This window comes from Pungitius pungitius, chromosome 1 (assembly GCF_949316345.1).
Source record: "Pungitius pungitius chromosome 1, fPunPun2.1, whole genome shotgun sequence".
Classification (NCBI taxonomy): Eukaryota; Metazoa; Chordata; class Actinopteri; order Perciformes; family Gasterosteidae; genus Pungitius; species Pungitius pungitius.
In genome coordinates, this window is record NC_084900.1 from 6,357,247 (window position 1) to 6,375,425 (window position 18,179).

General features: G+C 44.4%; 1 protein-coding gene across 17 annotated transcripts in view; it reads right to left on the minus strand.

Annotated features, from left to right (window-relative positions):
* Positions 1-887: 887 nt before the first annotated feature.
* Positions 888-18,179, minus strand: part of LOC119221817 (adhesion G protein-coupled receptor L3-like) — a 182,496-nt gene continuing 165,204 nt past the window's right edge. For 6 of the 17 annotated variants that reach the window (XM_062560879.1, XM_062560877.1, XM_062560878.1 and 3 more), the window contains 7 exons: positions 17,013-17,104; positions 10,829-10,997; positions 10,560-10,685; positions 8,846-8,942; positions 5,207-5,332; positions 3,899-3,916; positions 888-2,260 (listed from right to left, as the gene is read on the minus strand). In XM_062560879.1, the coding sequence (XP_062416863.1) occupies positions 1,314-2,260; positions 3,899-3,916; positions 5,207-5,332; positions 8,846-8,942; positions 10,560-10,685; positions 10,829-10,997; positions 17,013-17,104 (1,575 nt within the window). In that variant the 3' untranslated portion in view covers positions 888-1,313. Of the gene's footprint in view, positions 2,261-3,864; positions 3,917-5,206; positions 5,333-8,845; positions 8,943-10,559; positions 10,686-10,828; positions 10,998-17,012; positions 17,105-18,179 lie in introns of all 17 variants that reach the window. The other 11 variants (XM_062560894.1, XM_062560890.1, XM_037477913.2 and 8 more) reach the window with 5 other exon arrangements.

The following is an 18,179-nucleotide window of genomic DNA, read 5'->3' on the forward strand; positions in this document are numbered from 1 at the left end:
AACAAACACCTTTCTGTTTTGTACAAGTGCCTAGTGCTCATTAATGTTCAATTTGTTCTCGCTCTCTTTCTCTCGAAGCACAAGCGAATGCCAGTGGAGATGCAGACTGCACGACCAACCTTTCTGAGGGACACCTCGTGATTGACTTGGACTTATTCGGTGTCCCCGACGATCTGGGAATCAGAGCTCTGCTATCTACACAGTAACAAGAGGAGAAAGAAATCTAAATGAAACAGAAAGTAGACCCGAAAACAAAGACAAATGTAGCACAGAAAATGCCAGCACGGTACATGTTTTGTGGTGATAGATTTTTTTTTTTTGTGTTATCTTGCTTCTATTCAGATGTTCAATTCTTGGAAAGTGATAAAAGAGGAAAACAAAAACAATAAACAGACTGGTACCAGAAAACCAGAAATGCCAGCACAACAGAACGAAATTGCTCCTAACCACTACATTTACACAGACAAAGGGTTTGCCCGGAACAAAAAAAAGCATACTACTGTGTGCAATGCTAGTTATCTGTACAATTACATAGAAATATCTCATAATTATCTTATTAGTTTTTTTTCTCCCTCTTTAGACAACTGTTATTACAGTAAAATGAAAGAAAAACAACAGCTATGCCTGAAAGCATACGATCAATAACTCCTTCGTGGTAATTGTTCAAAGTGTGTGTGTTGGTGTTTTTTTTTTTCTTTTTTTTTCTGCGTCATGTTTTCATCGAAGGGACACTTCAGCAAACAAAATGTGCTGCAACTCACCAAAGAGGAAGAAAATCTTTCAAAAAAGCAATATAGATACAGAAGTATAATAAAATAGTCCTTTTTTTAAATTTCCCATTTATTCTGCAGAAGTCTATAGTTTAGACTTGTATAGTTGGGGGGGTGGGAGGGGGGGGGGGGGGAGGGGGGCTATGCAGTTCATTCTGACTGTCAGACTATTTCTCTGAGACCTAAAAATCCTGTGTGAGTAATTGTCTCTTTTCACACCGAGACAAAACACACCAAACCACACAGGGTTGGAGAAGAGGAACACAAACATCAACAGGTTCCTGCAATGTTTAACCAAATAGTCACACATCAGGCCTCGGACGCGGCAACAATGGCCCCCGGCTTGTGGTCAGCGAAGGCGGGTTCGAGTCATTTGCTCCGCCTCTGTCTCCGGGGGGGGGGGGGGGGGGGGACAGAATAGAATAAAAAGAAAGGCTACCACTGCCAACGACTGGAGGAACGAGGGGACACGGTGAAGAGGACTACGGGAATCGGAGGGGAACACCGGAGGAGCGGCGGTGGCGGTGGCGGCGGCGTTGGGGCCTATAGGCTGGTGACCAGGTGCGAGGGCTCCGGCGGGGCTTCTTCTGGAGACAGATCCTCTTTGTTTGGGGGCACGATGAAGCCGTCGCTGCTGCCCCGCCCTAAGTGGTAGTAGGAGTGCAGCTGGTGCAGGTGGTTGCGTGAGCCCAGGTTGGGCATGCTCTTGTAGTAAACGTCGTCCGAGCCGGCCTCGGGGCTCTTGGCGTCCCCGCCGTCGGCGGCTTCCGCGGACGGGTCGGGCAGGCCGGGCAGCATGGGCATGCTGGTGTAGAGGGAGTCCCTCTGGTGGTTGTGGCCGGGCGATGAGCCCTCGTCGTCGGTGTGCTCGTTGGGGAGTAGGGGGAAGAAGCTCTCGCTGTTCTCCTGCGGGATCCTCCGGCGAGACGAGGAAGTGGCGGCGGACGAGAAGGGGTGGTGGGGCAGGGGGAGGGGCGGCGGCGGCGGCGCGGACTGGTGGAGGTGATTGTTCATGGCGTCCACCGCCTGCAGGGACGGGAGGGGTCTCTGAGGCAACAGCGGCGCGTTGGACTCCTCGCGGATCAGGTCCAGGCCCAGGCCTTCGTCGTGGTGCGGGCCGAAGGTGGAGTGCTCGTCCAGGCTCAGCGCCACGTTCATCCCCATGCCCATCCCCATCCCCAGGCCCATGCCGTAGCCGCTGTCCTTGCCCCCGTTGCTGACGTTGTTGACCAGCTTGTTCATAAGGTTCCGGTTCTGCTCAGTTGCGCGCTCGTGGGAATTGTTGAGGTAGGAGGGGATGTAATTGGAGGTGAGCTCTTTCAGGATCTTCTTTTCCAGGGTGGTCTCCTTGTGGTTGTAACCCCGATCAATGATCTGGACGCAGTCACTCATGTACTCGGCGCTGGCGATGCTGTAGCTGTTGCCATGGTTACCATTCAGTGGTAGAGTATCCATGACACTTGTATCCCGGGCATTGTTCAGTATTCCCTCTGGAATGACAAACGTGGGTTGGGTTTGGGGGAGGGGGGGGGGGGGGGGCAGAGTGGGCGAATGAGATAAAGCTGATGGGATGTAATTGCAACAACTAAATGGCAGCCAGTCACCAACACAAATTCATTTCAGGAATTAGGAAAGACATAAAGCACAATAAAAAACGTCATCCTGTAAATATGAACATCACACACTTACCTTGTAATAAAAAAAAAAAAAGACACAATTCAAATTTGCAATATTTGATGGCGTGAAAACACTGAAATAAACGCAACAACACAGCACAGGCACAGCACAGCACACACACACACACACACACACACACACACACACACACACACACACACACACACACACACACACACACACACACACACACACACACACACACACACACACAAAGCATCAAGCAAACAAAGACCAAAAACATGGCCAAGCATGCAACACTTAGAGTGAACACAAACCAGAGCAACAGCTGTAAATTTGGCCCCCTGCCATATTGTCCCATTTGAGCGTTGCAACAATAAAAATAGACTTCATGTCTGCTTTGCCCGTGTAAAGACAATTAGTCTCTCGCTCTCTCTCTTGAGAACTTAATTAATAAAACTTAACAACCCACACTGAAAGGAATGAAACTTCGGTTTTCTCATTTTATCAGTTTGTCAGAGTCCATGCCATCAGCAAAGGGTGATGTTTGATTTAAGTCAAGCTACGTCATACAAGGCCATCCTGCTTGTTACTAGTGTCAAGCCCACAAATTGAATGACTTGAAGACTCATTTCAGTGACCTTCAAAACATATGTGGGCTTGATCAAAGTGAATAGTGTGATGGTATATTATCTACCAGCTTTTATTGTCAGACCGCTCAGTGTCCCGCACACTTGGTTGTGCAGTGACATAAATGACCACCAATGGCGCCTGTGCTCACCTTTAACAGCAGGAAGGGGCTGAATGCGGATGCAGATAGCTGACCGTTCAATCGTTAACCATTCAACAGTTAACGACAGAATTGTCAGTTGGAAAACCTTTGTCCGGATGTCTTTTCATTACTTCATCCTAACCCCACCCTTGTTCTGCTCTTCATAAGCTGTAAACATCCTGCATCAGACTGCATTGCACTGTATGACGATTGAACCTTCTCTGCACAGAGAATGAATACTCTAACATCCTCTTTTCTCTAATTTCTGTATTTCAGTGCCATTGCAATTACTTGGTACTTGTTAATACTTTTGCCACCATAATGGTACAATATTACCACAATAAATGCATGGACATGGGCACTGATAACAATACAACTTGTTTTATATTGATCGGCATGTTGAGTCTAAATGGTGAACGTATTTGGATCCACTCAGTCGGGCTAATAGATGTTTGACTGTAAGAAGCAGCATATTCCTGAAGTCTTTTTTTACATCAAGAAGCGCAAAGTACAATAAGCAGTGAAGTCAAGGATGTGATTTCAACTGATTTTTACAGGTCTATTCGAATTGGTGCGGGCCTTTGTCATAAAATAATGCTGTTACTTCCAAAGGGAATGACATTTTGTTTTCATTACCCCTTTGTCAGCAGCGAGTGAAAAGAAAGTAAAGCCAAAGTCAATTACATTTGATAAGCAATGTTTAGTTTGACTCCCATACTTGTCTCTCTGTAGGGCTCTTTTTGGGACAGCATGAGGGGAAGGAAAGAAGAAAAGAAAACACAGTAAGCACAGTGACAGGTAGAAGAGAAATGTGCACATACAGTATGCTGATGACGCATCAAGAAAATGCGGCTGGAATGCAATCGCTTTATATTATCGTGCATATATACGTATATATATATATAAAAGTAGAGATGCCTTGCAAAGACTTTTTGCAGAATCCTTCAGGTCGAAAAATAGCAACGGTGGTGGAGTGTCAAAAGTACCAGTTAATCGTTGGATGTATTTGCATTTTTATCCCTCCAGATAGTTCTTTAACATCTAAGGCAATGTAGGTGAATTATAGCCCACTGTCACCAGCTCCGATGCAGCACTTGTATTGAATACATAAATTATGCCCCGATCAAAGCTCTGTGAGTTTGTGTCTCGGTAACACACGAGTGTCTCAGTTGTACTGACTCACAAATTTACAGGAATTTCATACTGACAGCTCAAAATTGAGTTAAAATAAATAAGACTGGTATCGAATAGATTTATTCTAGGACCAATACATTGACCTACTGACCCCACCATCTCACCTCCCCCAAAAAGCTAAATGTAGAGGGGGGATCAAATTCAAGTTCAAAATGCAAGGCTAATTTATTCATTGAAGGAGTTGGTAAACAACAATTCATGGCTTAAAATGGAAGGAATTCATGAAAATATCAAAACACTAAGAATCAAATTAACACTAATCCTCATCTTTAATCTTCAGACTATTTCATTCAATGGAACATGGTTAAGCTATCGAAAAAAAAAGCTCTAAACAGAGAGACAAAAGACATGGCAAACAAGAGCACATTTAAAATAAATGCCTGGGGGTGTATCTCGCTAACAACAGGCCCATGTTTGTATGCAATGTCTATGTTGGCCAAATGCCTGAAGGTGTACTTTGTAACGTAATGGCCTGGCCTGACCTGAAGACAAGATACACCCCCAATGAAAAAACGCTCAGCAGGACAAACCTGTTTTGCAACACAAGCTGTAGTTGTTTCAATGCTAACACACACAACATGGAGCAGTGTTTTGTTTTCTTTTCCCATTTTGTATTAAAGCCCAGTAGAATCACTCAGGGGTAGACACTGGCACTTCAGCTCAGTGCAAGTCTGTCACTTGGAGCTCGCCAATCATGAAGTTGCAGTCTGTTCCCGGGCATGAACAGGGATGTGAAACCCCAGAGTTTCTCCAGGGCCAAACAGCACGAAAAAAGAAAAAAAAAAACACTGCCCTAACCACAATGTTAAAGAATGAAAAGAAGCTAGCACACCTTGTGTGTTGTACATGCCCAGAGGGTTGTTATAGACTGCCGAGTCCCCAAGCAATGTGTTATAGGGATTGTTAGTGCCATGAGGACGTAGGAGTGCATTAGGTATAAGATGGTTAGCCATAGCCCCTGGAGCAGCCAGAAAGAGACAGAGCGAGACAGAGAAAAAAAGACACAAGAGAAGAAGAGTGTTGAGAAGGGTAGGTGGGTAGTTTGAGATTTGGACGACAGAAAGAGAGAGAACACACATATCAGTTGGGCAGATGCAGCTGAGCAATGACAGCCATTAACACCCAAATGATCACATGATCATTAATGGAGTGGGGGGGCAGGGGCGGGTTTGCTACATGAAAGTGGCGGAGCTGACATTGCTAATTGGCCAAAGTGTGTCAATTGTATTGTTAAAAAAAGCATCGTACGCAACCGTTTCCTAGAAATTAATTGCTCTGAAACATGACTTATAACCCCCTGAAGGGTGTAGCAGCGTCTGCATCTGCAGAAAGCCTGCTCTCTGACTCCACTCGCCTGATTCTGCTGTGCTCAGGACGTTTCTGGGCATCAGTACAGAACATTTGGACCCCACGCGGGGAGGTGACCCCCAGCCAATAAGCAAGGGTGTGCTGCCTGTTCTCATTCCTAAGTCAAACAGCGCCTGGTACGAGTGAAAAATGAAAACAGGGTTGTTATATCCTTGTGTGTTTTTATGTGTTTTCCCCCGTCTGCCTGGTGCTACATTGGACCGTGTCAGTGACCGGGCGGAGACACGGAGACGCCACGGCCGGATGAAACGTGCCTTTAGCGCTGCAGCCCGTAGCGTTGGGGATGTGTATTTCTTCTGTAGAATGTAAACAATCAGGAGCTGTTTTTCTCTTCTTATTTACTCTCTCTCAACACATTATACCTTTAATGGCAGCCATTAGTATTTCTGTGTGCCACGTTCAGGTAGCATACTGGCGTTAACAGACATACATCACGAAGAAACGTTGACATGGCCAAAACAACACATGAACATTTCTAGACTGTTGCATGAGACCTTTCCTGAACAGATATTGCAATGATTAGCAGTTTTACAATTTAACAGTCTCACTAATGACCAGTCGGGGCAGAAGTTGTGGTTGCAAAAACAAATCAGTTTGTTTAGAAGTTTATGAGGAAAATTATCCTACGTCTTACTTGATTTATTACCTCAATGTGCTTTTTGTGTATTGTGGTCCCATTTGGAGTAAAACGAACGATAAAGCAGCATATGCTTTAGGCTTTTCTTTCAGAATCAGAATCCATTTATTGCCACATATGTAACACATAGAGAAATTTCACTTGGTGCATTCATAAAATATAATAATGTTGAAAGGCGAGTGGCATTACCTCTGTGGCCATGAGTTTTTACTCCAACCTCTTACGTAAGAAGAACATTAGCTTATTTTCTATTCATGAGACACTTATTAGACACTTGACCAGATGACACATCCAAATCCCGACCACATAGCACCAGACCAAAGCAGTACTCACAGTCTGAGCCCTGTGATTCGATTTTGATGCAATCTGAAACTTGAATGGTGCAAAACCCCAGATGTTTTTGCTATTTTTGCCATTGAGAAAAAATATTTATTTCCAAAGTGGTTGAATGCATCATGCTGAATATCAGGTATGCTGCAAAAATTCCCTTGAAAACCTTTTTACAAAACCGGTCAATGTGAAACTTTGCTATTATTTTGAAAGAAGCAAATTCAAGAATTTGGAGCAGATGAATTTGTGTGCAACCAATATAAATGTATTTTATCTGAGGTACACGTGCACATCACTTAGACCTTCTGGCAGTGTGCATTGTCCCTTTCTAATGCTTTGAATCTGTTAAACCAATCAAAGGGATTTTTATCTTGTGATGATGACCATCTTCTTTTTTTAATTTAATACGCATGATCACATTTTGAAGACAATCCTTTATGCTATTTAAAAAAAATATAAGCCTCGGTGGTTTTGCTCATCTTTCAGCATAAATCAATATTGAGATTAGCAATTATTTACCGTATTATTATTGATCTTGGAAAACAGAATGTTTAAAATGTTTGTTTTTTTTAACCAGTAATTTGTTGTTGCTGTTGCTCTATGCCCTAATTACAGTGTAGTCCATGCACACTAGCCCCTTTTGGATTCTCCAAGTGACAGATCCCCCACTTATTGTGTCTATGTTGGGTAAATTGGACAATTTCCAAAGCGTCACTGATTGCACTGATTGTGTGCCGCAATAACCCCCGAACACTGCGATAAATTGAACATGCCATGCTATCAGGATGATTGCATGACTTCGCTCTCGAGAGGGACGCTGCGAGAGTGTCAGCTGCGAGCTCGCTCTCTGGAGGTGGAGGCGCGGGGGGGGTGGGGGGGGGGGAATCAAAAGGACAAATCAGCAGGAAATAGTCGCTGCTCAACTCATAATACCTTAATCACAGCGCTGGAGCAGCCACGGATAAGTGGAATTTGATTTGCATCTGTTCCTTGTGATACTTGCGATGGCTGGACACACTCTTAAACTCTTGTGAGTGTTGTCTCTATCAAATCCAATCTGGTAAGAAGCCACGGGTATGAAATTGCATTCGTGATTACCGACTCTGCCTTTTTGCCTTCACGGAACGTCTTGGTGTTGCCTATTCCGCAGCTTTTTTTTTTTTCACTCGCTCCACCTCCCGCTCCCATCGAGCTCCTCCACAATGGATTGAGGCTGTGTCCGTTGATGGCGCTAAGCTGAGTGTCTAATTATTGAGGACCTGACACTTCTGCCCTGTGTTGAACATTAATCCATCATTGTAACTGTGCATTAGTGTCGACGCAAGCAGGCGCCCGGAGTGAATTTAGAGAGCGAGCCGCGTGGGACTGGAGCCCTGCATCCCAGGATGCGGTGAGAGCGCCGGGGATGGATGCCAGCCACTCCATGTCTGATGCCTTCCTCTGCAATCTGAGGGACTCTGGGCTGCTGTCAAATACATTCCGGAAATGTGCTTTTTACTTTTAGTGTTTGTACTGTTTATTTTTCAGCACTTTCCCCGGAGAGGCAATTTTCTGAGTAGTACCGAATGGCCAAAACCAGCATTTTGGTAAACAATTTGATTTATTCGCTCAAAATTTTGCTGATTTATTGATGCTTCGAAAATAAAATGCATGATAAAACACGTTTTTGAAGCAATGGGAGACCAAATCAGGGTTTTATCCTCTTTCAATCAGCCTCGCCTTCACGGTCACATTCTTTCTTCCAGAGCTGTTGACAACTGCACCGAGCTTTTGAAGTAGTTACATTTAACTTTCGTTTATGTTTGGTGATTATTAACATTTGGGCAAAAAAAAAAAACGTTTTCTACTTTGACATTTCAATTATTTGGAGTATTTTGTGCAAACGTTTTGTGAAAGGATTCACCTTAACTCAAGGTTTGCAGTTAAAAGCTTGCTTTTCAAAAAAACGGGCTTTCATAATCTAAAGTCTTTGTGTCCTAATGAATAGAAAGGACTGCAACCACAACATCTGCAATCTTATGTGAAAAGCTGTATCTTGTATTAGTAATACGTCTAAAAGGTGAAGGCCAGTGTATTCAAGTAAATGAAAAAAAAAGTAAATATTCAAGTACAAGTGTTTGCTGTGGGACCAAGTACCTCTGTTCAGGGATGCAGAGCTGTTGATGTCTCCGGTCATGAAAGAAGACTCGGACTGCTTTCTGACTGTGTCGTTCCACATTCGACGGATGCGGCTCTGCGAGGACAAAACGACACGGCAAACGCGTCAGAATCCACTCTGATCGTCGTCCGAAAATATAAACAACATCACTACATGTTTGTGAAGATCTATTTTGTTCACCTACTTTTGAGAACAATTAAAGGGTTAAATATGAGACATAAAGTTTTTAAGCCATTAAACGTGTCGGTCACGGGCTAAGAAACATCCAATTAAAGATGAGCACTCGTACTGGGATAGGTGAAGTCAATAATAAAGCGATCAGTCAAGCTCTCCAAATAAGTGTCAGGTTTCAAATGCTCAATCCAAAGGGGCTCACCCTGGTTAATTATGTTAGGGTCCCACGGGCTGTTGCACAAGCTGAGAAGGATTTGGGTATTCAACCATGGAGCTGAATACTTTCCATTCCATGCCAGACGGGCTTGGCACGCGATTTCACAGATTTTAGAAATTGGTGATGGTGGAAATAACTTATTTTGTAAAAACGAAATGTTTGATTCATGATTGATATCGTTAATAATACTTTGGCGCAAGAGTATCAACCCCACACTGCAATGGCACTAGCTTATATGTATGAAAGGCAAACTACAACATAGCAGCAGGGCCTAAGAGTACAAGAAGTAACGATTTCACGTTAACAAAAATCAGCTCAACTAAATCACTTCCATCATCATTACCTACATTTGAAACAAATGTCAATGTGCCAATTTACTAATTACATTTTTACTTTGACATTCCCATCTTGAGCACGTGGTTATACATTCAAACGTAACCATCTACTCTGCCCACGCAGATGTGGTATGATCAAGGCCGCCCTTCTGTGTCAGCCCCAAGTGACGCACAACTCTTAACAGGAAAAACAAACATTAACATATTCTACGTCATGTTGTCCCCGGCACCTGGGGGACAGATGGGTTTGAAATGACAGTGTTGCTTTTTTTGGGACGGATGAAAAAAACTTGAACCATTTCATAGCCAGCGGGTTCCAATGTACTTTGCTGATTACACATTCATTTAGACGCCTCAGAGAAAGCAGTAAACAAGCACATCTTTCTGAGTGTTTCCATTCCCGTCTTGCTCATATAAAGCCACTGAGCTTGAGGTTCGAGCCATCTTGTCAAAGCACTGTGTATAATTAAACGCTTTCATCTGTGTGCAGAAACAGGCTTGTACCGTGGGTTGCAAACTGCACACTTGACTCCAAGGACTATTTATATAACTGAACACTGGAAGGAAACCACAATCTTTAAAATATGCAAATATGTTCAATTACAGTGCATCACAGCAATTTGTCCTATACTTCAGGTCAATCCATAAACACTTCCCAGGGGACAGAAATTCACATATTTGGGAATGTGGAACTCAATGCCGGACTGACATTGTGTAATCCATTTTGTTTTTAGCTTAACAGCTAATTTCATTTCCGACCATATCGCAGTCGCCTCGAAAACATTTTCTCAAATGTTCTTAATGACGACGTGCAACACATCCAAGTCCTTAAAGAGGTGCACAAAGTGGGATGCCATGGAACGCCATCGCTGTGTCAAAAGGTAAAAGTTCCTGTCTAAAACCAAATGAGAGTTAGCTTGTTTCACGCCGAAGACAGAAGGAAAATGACGGTAGAGGTTTTGCCACCTGTGAGCCAGTGGAGTACCGTCCCGGGGCGCGGGAGGCGGTGCCTTTTCCAGAGCCGACGGAGCTGTCCACACTTTTGCCACTGCAGCAGTGGGTACGCAGGCATTTACCGTACTCCTTACGCACCTGTATGGAAGAAAAAAAGAAACACAGCCACAGTCAGGAACGACATCCTACTCGGAGCGCTGGGAGAAGCTGGGAGAAGGCTTGATGGCCGAAGCGTGACAAGGACCCAATGATCACGGCGCGTCCTGTGAATGACCCCGTACCTTTTTCTGCAGCACACAGTGGAAGATGAAGATGAACATTCCTTGCAGGGAGTTGAAAATGGTAAACAGGTAGGCCATGACCACAGTGCTCTCGTTGACATACATCAGGCCAAAGGCCCAGGTCAGGCCCAGCAGGCACAGCAAGGCAATTGCTCCAATGACCCATGATCTGGAACATAGACAAACGGCCATCTTAAAAAAAAATACACGCGTCATAGTGCTCAAAGGGCTTTGAATCCTGTTTTGCACACAATAAATGGAGGTTGAAAGTCACAACTTTAGGAAGAAACATCAGTTCAATGTATTATCTAATCCACAGGGAGAAAAGGCACACAAATGAAGAAGTGGGAGAAATTCATGAGAAATGACAATGGATTCTTGTTTTTTTTTCATTCTTTGCTTCCTTTTACTTTGCTTAGTTGCTCTGTGAAGCGTTTTGCCACTGATGGTTTCAAAAGCCACAGACGATCATTAAACTGCACATTTGCACATACGAGAACGCAGTTCTGCACAAACGCTAGAGCAACAGAACATGGCATTTTCATTAGAAGACTATTTAAATAAGTGCATGGGATAATGAATGCAAACACAGACTCTACTAAGAAGGAAAGGCTCCATCTCCACGCAGGGTCCACTCTGCACAAAAGTGGCCCTTTCTCTTCACCTACAGCCTTTTAGTAAAGAGGCGGGCTCTCGCACGCGTCTGTCATGTCCAACAGCCTGCATGCTTGACAATCTTCTCTTTCAGTGGGATTAAGTGCTCTCACACCCATCTGAAGGAGGCATTCGTGTTTTCTCTCGGCAGCCTCTGATCTGAGCGACACGTTTTTAGTAAAACTATCGCACACAACCAGATCATAATTGACTATTGCGACGCTGTTGGATACATCTTGATATTTCGGCTCCAGGGGTAAAGCCAATTAATTAGGCTACATAAAATGTAATATAATTAATATGAACTAGTGTACCCATGTCTATCTATTCATTATCCATCTATTCCTAGAAAAAAGGATTAATAACTGACAAAGATGAGCGCCGTATCTACATTACAAAGCTAATATAGCTATAGACTGCACTGTGAAGATGCAGGTGCCATTTAAAACTAATCTTGCTTGTCACATCTGTGGGCTGCGTATATTTAAGACAAGAGTGCCGTGTGCACACTAATGTGGCCTCCATCATAACTTAGTGCTCCGCAGTAACTCACGTTAATGATTCAGAGAGGCATCTAGATGGATTCGGCTGCGGAAATGTTCATATGGAGGAGTAAAATGAAAAATGGAATTATGGGAAAATGGCCCTTCCGTTCTTGTCTTACTTGATCTCAGGTTCATAATCCTGATAGCTGAGTCACGTGATGAGAGACAAATAAAAGGAAATAAAAAAAGCAGAAATAAATCATATCACATAACAAAACATTAAGAGACGTTATCAAAAACGTGTGGCCATAAATACAACGTAAAAACATAGACATTAGGAGGGAAACAATACAACAAGAAGGAAAATGACAATTATTTATTATTTTGGCAGCAGAGTTGAAAAGAGGAATTCACGGCGTTCACATCAAAACACCTGCCGTTCATACATTTTGGGAGGGTATTTTTTAGTGATTTACAGGTGGTAACCCTAATTATCCTGGTTCTAACTATCTAACTCCCCTCACGGACGCTGGAAGACTTTCACATTTAAGCTGTTATAAATGAGCCAGGTGTGCGGCAAAATAAATGATTTATGAATTCACCGGGGCAACCATTAAACATAATTTTCCCAGGGCTGTCTTAATGACCTGGTTGGAGAGGTACTTCATCACGACGACTGCCCCCAGAATGGACACAGAAACACAAGCAGTGGGCACAAAGAGAGCAAAATATTCTCCTCTAACGAGTGACAGCTTTGTCCGCCGGATGGTTTACGACGGAGACACATGAGGTCATGAGTAATGCGTCCGAGTGGACAGGATATGAAGAGGCTGCGACTCCTATCGCACACGGCTTATCTTTATCTGGAGTTATCAGATACAAATATAAGGGATGAGTTCGAGAGCCGCATGTAAGGAGCCTTCGGGCAAAACTTTAGAGACTGCATGAGAGCACCTGAAAAGCACAAGAGCTCACTTATCAAAGATCTGTTTTTTTCCCTACCAGGACGGCAGCATGCCTGAAAGCTACTATTACAACCGCTGCAAAACCTCTCGGTTCATATATTTGGCATCGTAATCTATGTAAGGAGCACTAATTGGTAAGGCAAAATATGCTATTTAAAAATAATTCTAATTAAATGTGTATTTTAATACCATTTTAGAATGTTAAATATAGCATCTCAGTTGCAGAAGTACTTGTGCTTCAACTGTGCTTTTTACTCAACCATCTATGTATGTTAATGGCAGTGCAACATGTAGATGTACCAGCCATCTTTGAGGGGTTGCAGCAGATCACTTCCAGGCTTTCGAAGCACAAAAAAAGAGACAGAAGCTTCATCGTACCAATCGTCTACTAGAATTTTGAAAGAATTAGCGATTTTGAGCAGAGAACCCGTTCAGACGGGTATCAAATTACCACCAATTTCCTTCAAAATGACTTCATTTGCAGAGCTGCCATTCATTGCAATGTCACAGATCATTTATGCATGAGATTGCAATTGGACAATTCAACCTGTTTCAAATCTGTATGAAGTCTTTTTATAGGCTGTTTCTGAGGGGAAAAAAGTTCTGTGACCAACTCGACAGGGTGTCAATTATTCAACCAAAAGTAGGCTTAAAAATCGCCCCCCTGTGTTTAAGACATCAAGAGCGCAAAGTTTTTTTATGTCGGCGTAGACGTTTTGTATCTTTGAAATCATCCTCGTTAGAACATTTCGACTGAAGTTTCTCATCTGTGCTGCAAGGAAGCTATGCAAGTCAAAAGGCACACCTTCCTAAACACTTCTTTTTACAGTCCATCATGTTCTAAATAATCCACATTCAGGAGCAAGATTGCTATGGAAAATCACGACGGTGCAAAAGTCATGTTGTAATCCATGAATCACAGGGCAGTGGCAGCCACTGTCACTATTAATGGGTGAGGAGGGGAAAAAAAACACATCAAACACAACACCAAATCTATTCTACATCCTCTTATTGAGAAACGTTGCATCTTACCAGTGCCATTCTACAATAACACATCCATCATAATAACGGTAGCTAAAATGAAGAGGAAAAAGAAAAATGGAAGATGAAAAACAGAAAGATGTTGTAGATTAAAAGGAAGGATGTGTGCGCTTATCAAAAAAAGGAAAGGGAGGGAGGTAGAAAGAGATCCGAAGCGGAAAAGAGATGAAACATTCATAGTAAAACAAAGCAGTGTGATGAAATCTAAAGCGAAGACGGGACATCAAACCCTAAAGAGGAGGCAAACAGCAGAAATATAACACAGTAGAGCACACGGCTCATTAAACAGGGATAGATTGACTTAATTAACCCGTAATATCATTATCACAATCAAACTGGTTCACTTTGGTGCGTCGTAGAAAAGCCGACTGGCAAATGGGGGCTTTTCAATGACTGACTGCTCCACCACAGCCCAACACTCCATCCCTGCCATCCTTACCTAGTTCTACTGGCTCATGCAGAACCAGACCCTGGCATGATGCGCTTGGCTCAACGGCACATTCAGTAAAGCCGGTTGTCCGAACGCGTCGGCCGCCCTCGTGTTGAGAAATGGGGTCTGGACCCAAACACCGTGTCAGATGAACGAGGGCTGACAAAGGCGCCGCTGCTCCAAAACCACTCTGCAGCGGTCACGTGAAACAATGCCGACTGTTTCGAAGTGAGTGAGTCTCGGGGGGGGGGGGGGGGGGAAGCGGGGAGGGGTCAAGAGGTCAGTTGTTTTGTACGTTATGAGGGGCCAGTGCAATAAATCACACGACACCGAGAGCTCCAGCAGTCAATATTTTACTGCAGAACAAAACCACGCAATGTGTCTTGCGGCACCAAAGAAGGGCAACATACAGAACCGCCGTGACAAATGTTATCCGGAAAACTAGTACAGCGTTTTCTTCTGGCTTCTGCCGGCGCGGTCGTGGTTCAGGACCTCCACCAAGCAACCTTGTTTCCGCGCCGTTCCTCAGCGTGTGCAAGTGGAGGGGGCTGCAGGTGGTGGTGCGCCTGCCACGCTGGCCGGGGGGGGGGGGGGGGTTGGCATCACACTTAAGAGGACGTTTGATGTTTCGGGGCTGAATTTGTTTTGGTCGCATATGGTGTCTGAGGGACAAACGAGCCTGTGCCTCTGAGACCCTCGCTGGGCTGCTCTCGAAAAAAAAAAAAACTACACTGTGGACACACTACTGCGGTGATTTCACTCCGTAGGAATGGAATGGGAAAGGCCGCGCGTTCCAGAAGCACAGAGGACAGTCGGATGTCCATTCAGATCGCTGGAAAAGTCCAGTCGGGGCGGCGGTGTCAACGATCCAGGCATCTGCTGCACAATTCTCTAGTCGTGACGCAATTGCTGTTCTTTCCTTTCTTCACAGAAGTGATTTAAGTTTTAAATACTGTTATTTCAATTTGCCACTATCTGGTTGCAAATTGGGAAAAAGGAGGAGATACTAAATGGCTTCAACAATGTAGCCACCCCAGTTTGCATTGACCTGTCGTCAACATTGCAGCAAAGTATTTGGACCTGGTTGTAGCTTTGCCAGAGCATGGCAGAAATAGCAGAACGACGATAGATAAGCAATAAAACAAAAATGGACTGTTCTCATATAAGTGTGTACGTATTGTGTCACTTAGTAGCAATCGTTTGATAGCATTAAGTGAGCTTGAACATATGAAGAGCTCGCGTAGCGGCTCCAACGGCAAAATATAGCGACGTAGGTGTTTCTAAAAATGGACACATCGCGTTGAATCTCGCCTCTCTGCCTCGTGCCACGTCGAGGTAACTGTAATGTCAGTCACTTTGGGCCTGCTCAAAATGCAGCACTTTAAAACCGCAGCTCCGGCCAGGAGCATCCCGCAGTGAATTTGTAATTGAAAAACAAAGTAGGGTCGGACACGGTGCAGCTTAAGCATGCTCTATCATGCCTGATGGAGATTGTTTTTCTTTGTGTATCACTGTGCCGCGAGGAGCAGGGCAGACGGGGGCCACTGCGCCGCTGAGACACAAACGGCGATGTGATGCCACAGAGAAGGAGCGCCGGGCCATAAAGTAGACTAATGTGTCCGGAGTGGCTGAGAAAGAAAGCGGAGGAGACAGCAAGACAACTCTAGGCCCTGTGTGGATCGAGACCTCACTGACACCAGGCAGCTTGAGCTTCAACCAAAGACAAGGACCGAACGTGCGGTTTCATTCTAAAGGGCAAAGGGACCGTAAAAGGAAACATTTGGAAGTCTTGTTTGGACTCGGTTTGGACTACTGAGCCTCTCTGTCGTTTCATGGATATAGATGCAACAGTGTGTATCCGTACGTATACAAAATACATCTGACGGACCGAACAGAAAACTTTTACTAGCTGAAACTTACCTTTGCAAAAACTGACATGAATGACACTGAATATATGCTGAAGGATTCAAACTGAAATGTTCTCCAGATATGTAAAACACTAAGGAACGTTTGAATCATCGCCATTATCGTCCCGCAAGCTTCCACGCCATCCGGAAGCAACCGGGGCAAAGGCAGATGAACAGACCCAAACAAACAGAGAGCACCGAGCGCGATGCGAATGTTCATCGGCGGCGTGTTGACATCAGGATCACACCCCGTCAGGAATGTGCCTCTTCCCGCGCGGACAACAGCGACAACAGCGGAGACGCAGAAGAAGACCCGTTTGACTGTAACCATGCCTGACACAACCTTTCAGCCTAATAGGAGGTGCTTACCTTGCAGCCTCAGACTCTAGGACCCCTGGGTTGGGTCTTCACACCCCTAAGTGCTTCTAATGAGGTTTTTCGAAATATTAAGGGGGGGGGGGGGGGTGAGGCGGCAAGAAAGTGTGAATTTTTCGGGAACATGGGCTTGAATACAGAGTAAGATCTTTCACCAAGGCTTCATTAGACTTGAAGGAATAGTATCTCACATCATCTGTCAGAGTGCATTTGGTGGGGGGCGACTTCGTCCCGTTGAAACATTCCTCCCATCCGTGACAAACGTCATGAGGAGGGCTATTTCTGGAGGACTTTTATGGATATTTCGGGTGATGCGAGTACTCTTACTTGATGTTGTCCAGGCAACCGGAGTCCGGTTTCAAGATGGCCGTGTGATGGAACATCTTGTAGAGAGCGATGCCCAGGAAGATCACATTGAGCTGAGAGAGAGAGAGAGAGACAGAGAGAGAGAGGTTTTATGTTTCCTGTTCATTTTAAATCAGAGCACTTTGTAGCACAGAGCTGGACCGCTGCAGCCAGACGTGCTTTTCCACTTTGCCAAACAGAGCACAAAATCCCACGGACCCTCTATGGGTGTGTGACGAACTGAACAGTGAACGCCGGGACGCGACAGCTGCATACTTGTGCGGGGCAGCGTTTCCGTCTGACTTATTCAAACTTGTCTCACACTTGGAGACAAGCGCAGGGAATATCTGGCACGGCTGCAGAGCTTGTTGCACAGGGATTAGTGTTGTTATGGTAAAGATTATGGTGTTTCATATTTTACATTGGTGTCAAACAGGAAAATGACGTTTGTGTAAAGCGACAAAATATTGTCTACATGGCGTGTGTGGTTCTTGTATAGATTGGATATTTCATTCCTTTTTTTAAGCAAATACTGATCAATTTAAGAAATTGGTTATAAATATTGATAGTCGAATATGATGGAGGTATAGTAATATTAAAATTTCCCTTACTTTACAGACGTTCACAGCTGAAATTAAGCTTATATGACGCGAGTACTCGAACATGACATCTTTGCCCGAACTGTCACCAAACTCACAGAGGACTTTTGGACCTGAGCTCTTTTCTTGCTTGTGAACCTGAAATAAATGATTAAGTTGTAAAGCATACAGTGTCATACAATGATTGCACCCAACTGGAGCATGAGGGTGCGTTATGCATGTTGGGATTTTAGCAGCAGAGCAGCAGGACCTGTGCTACGACTCGATGGAATGTCAGATTTAAAGCGGATGGATCAAAGCACGAGATATTTCATTGGTAAATTGGGGTTGCCCTAGTTGGGAAAGGCACAGAAAGTATGTGTGTGTGTGTCCTGGCTGTGTATCTACACCCAAAGCTGTCTGTGTGGCTAAAAAAGGTAGTGCGATTTGGAACAGGAACAGAATCAATCATAATCGCAGTGCGGATTACTCCAACACTGCATACTTAGTTCACTGTGTGTCCCCCCCCCCCCCCCCGCCGCCCCCGCCCCCGCCCCCTAACCCCCAATAA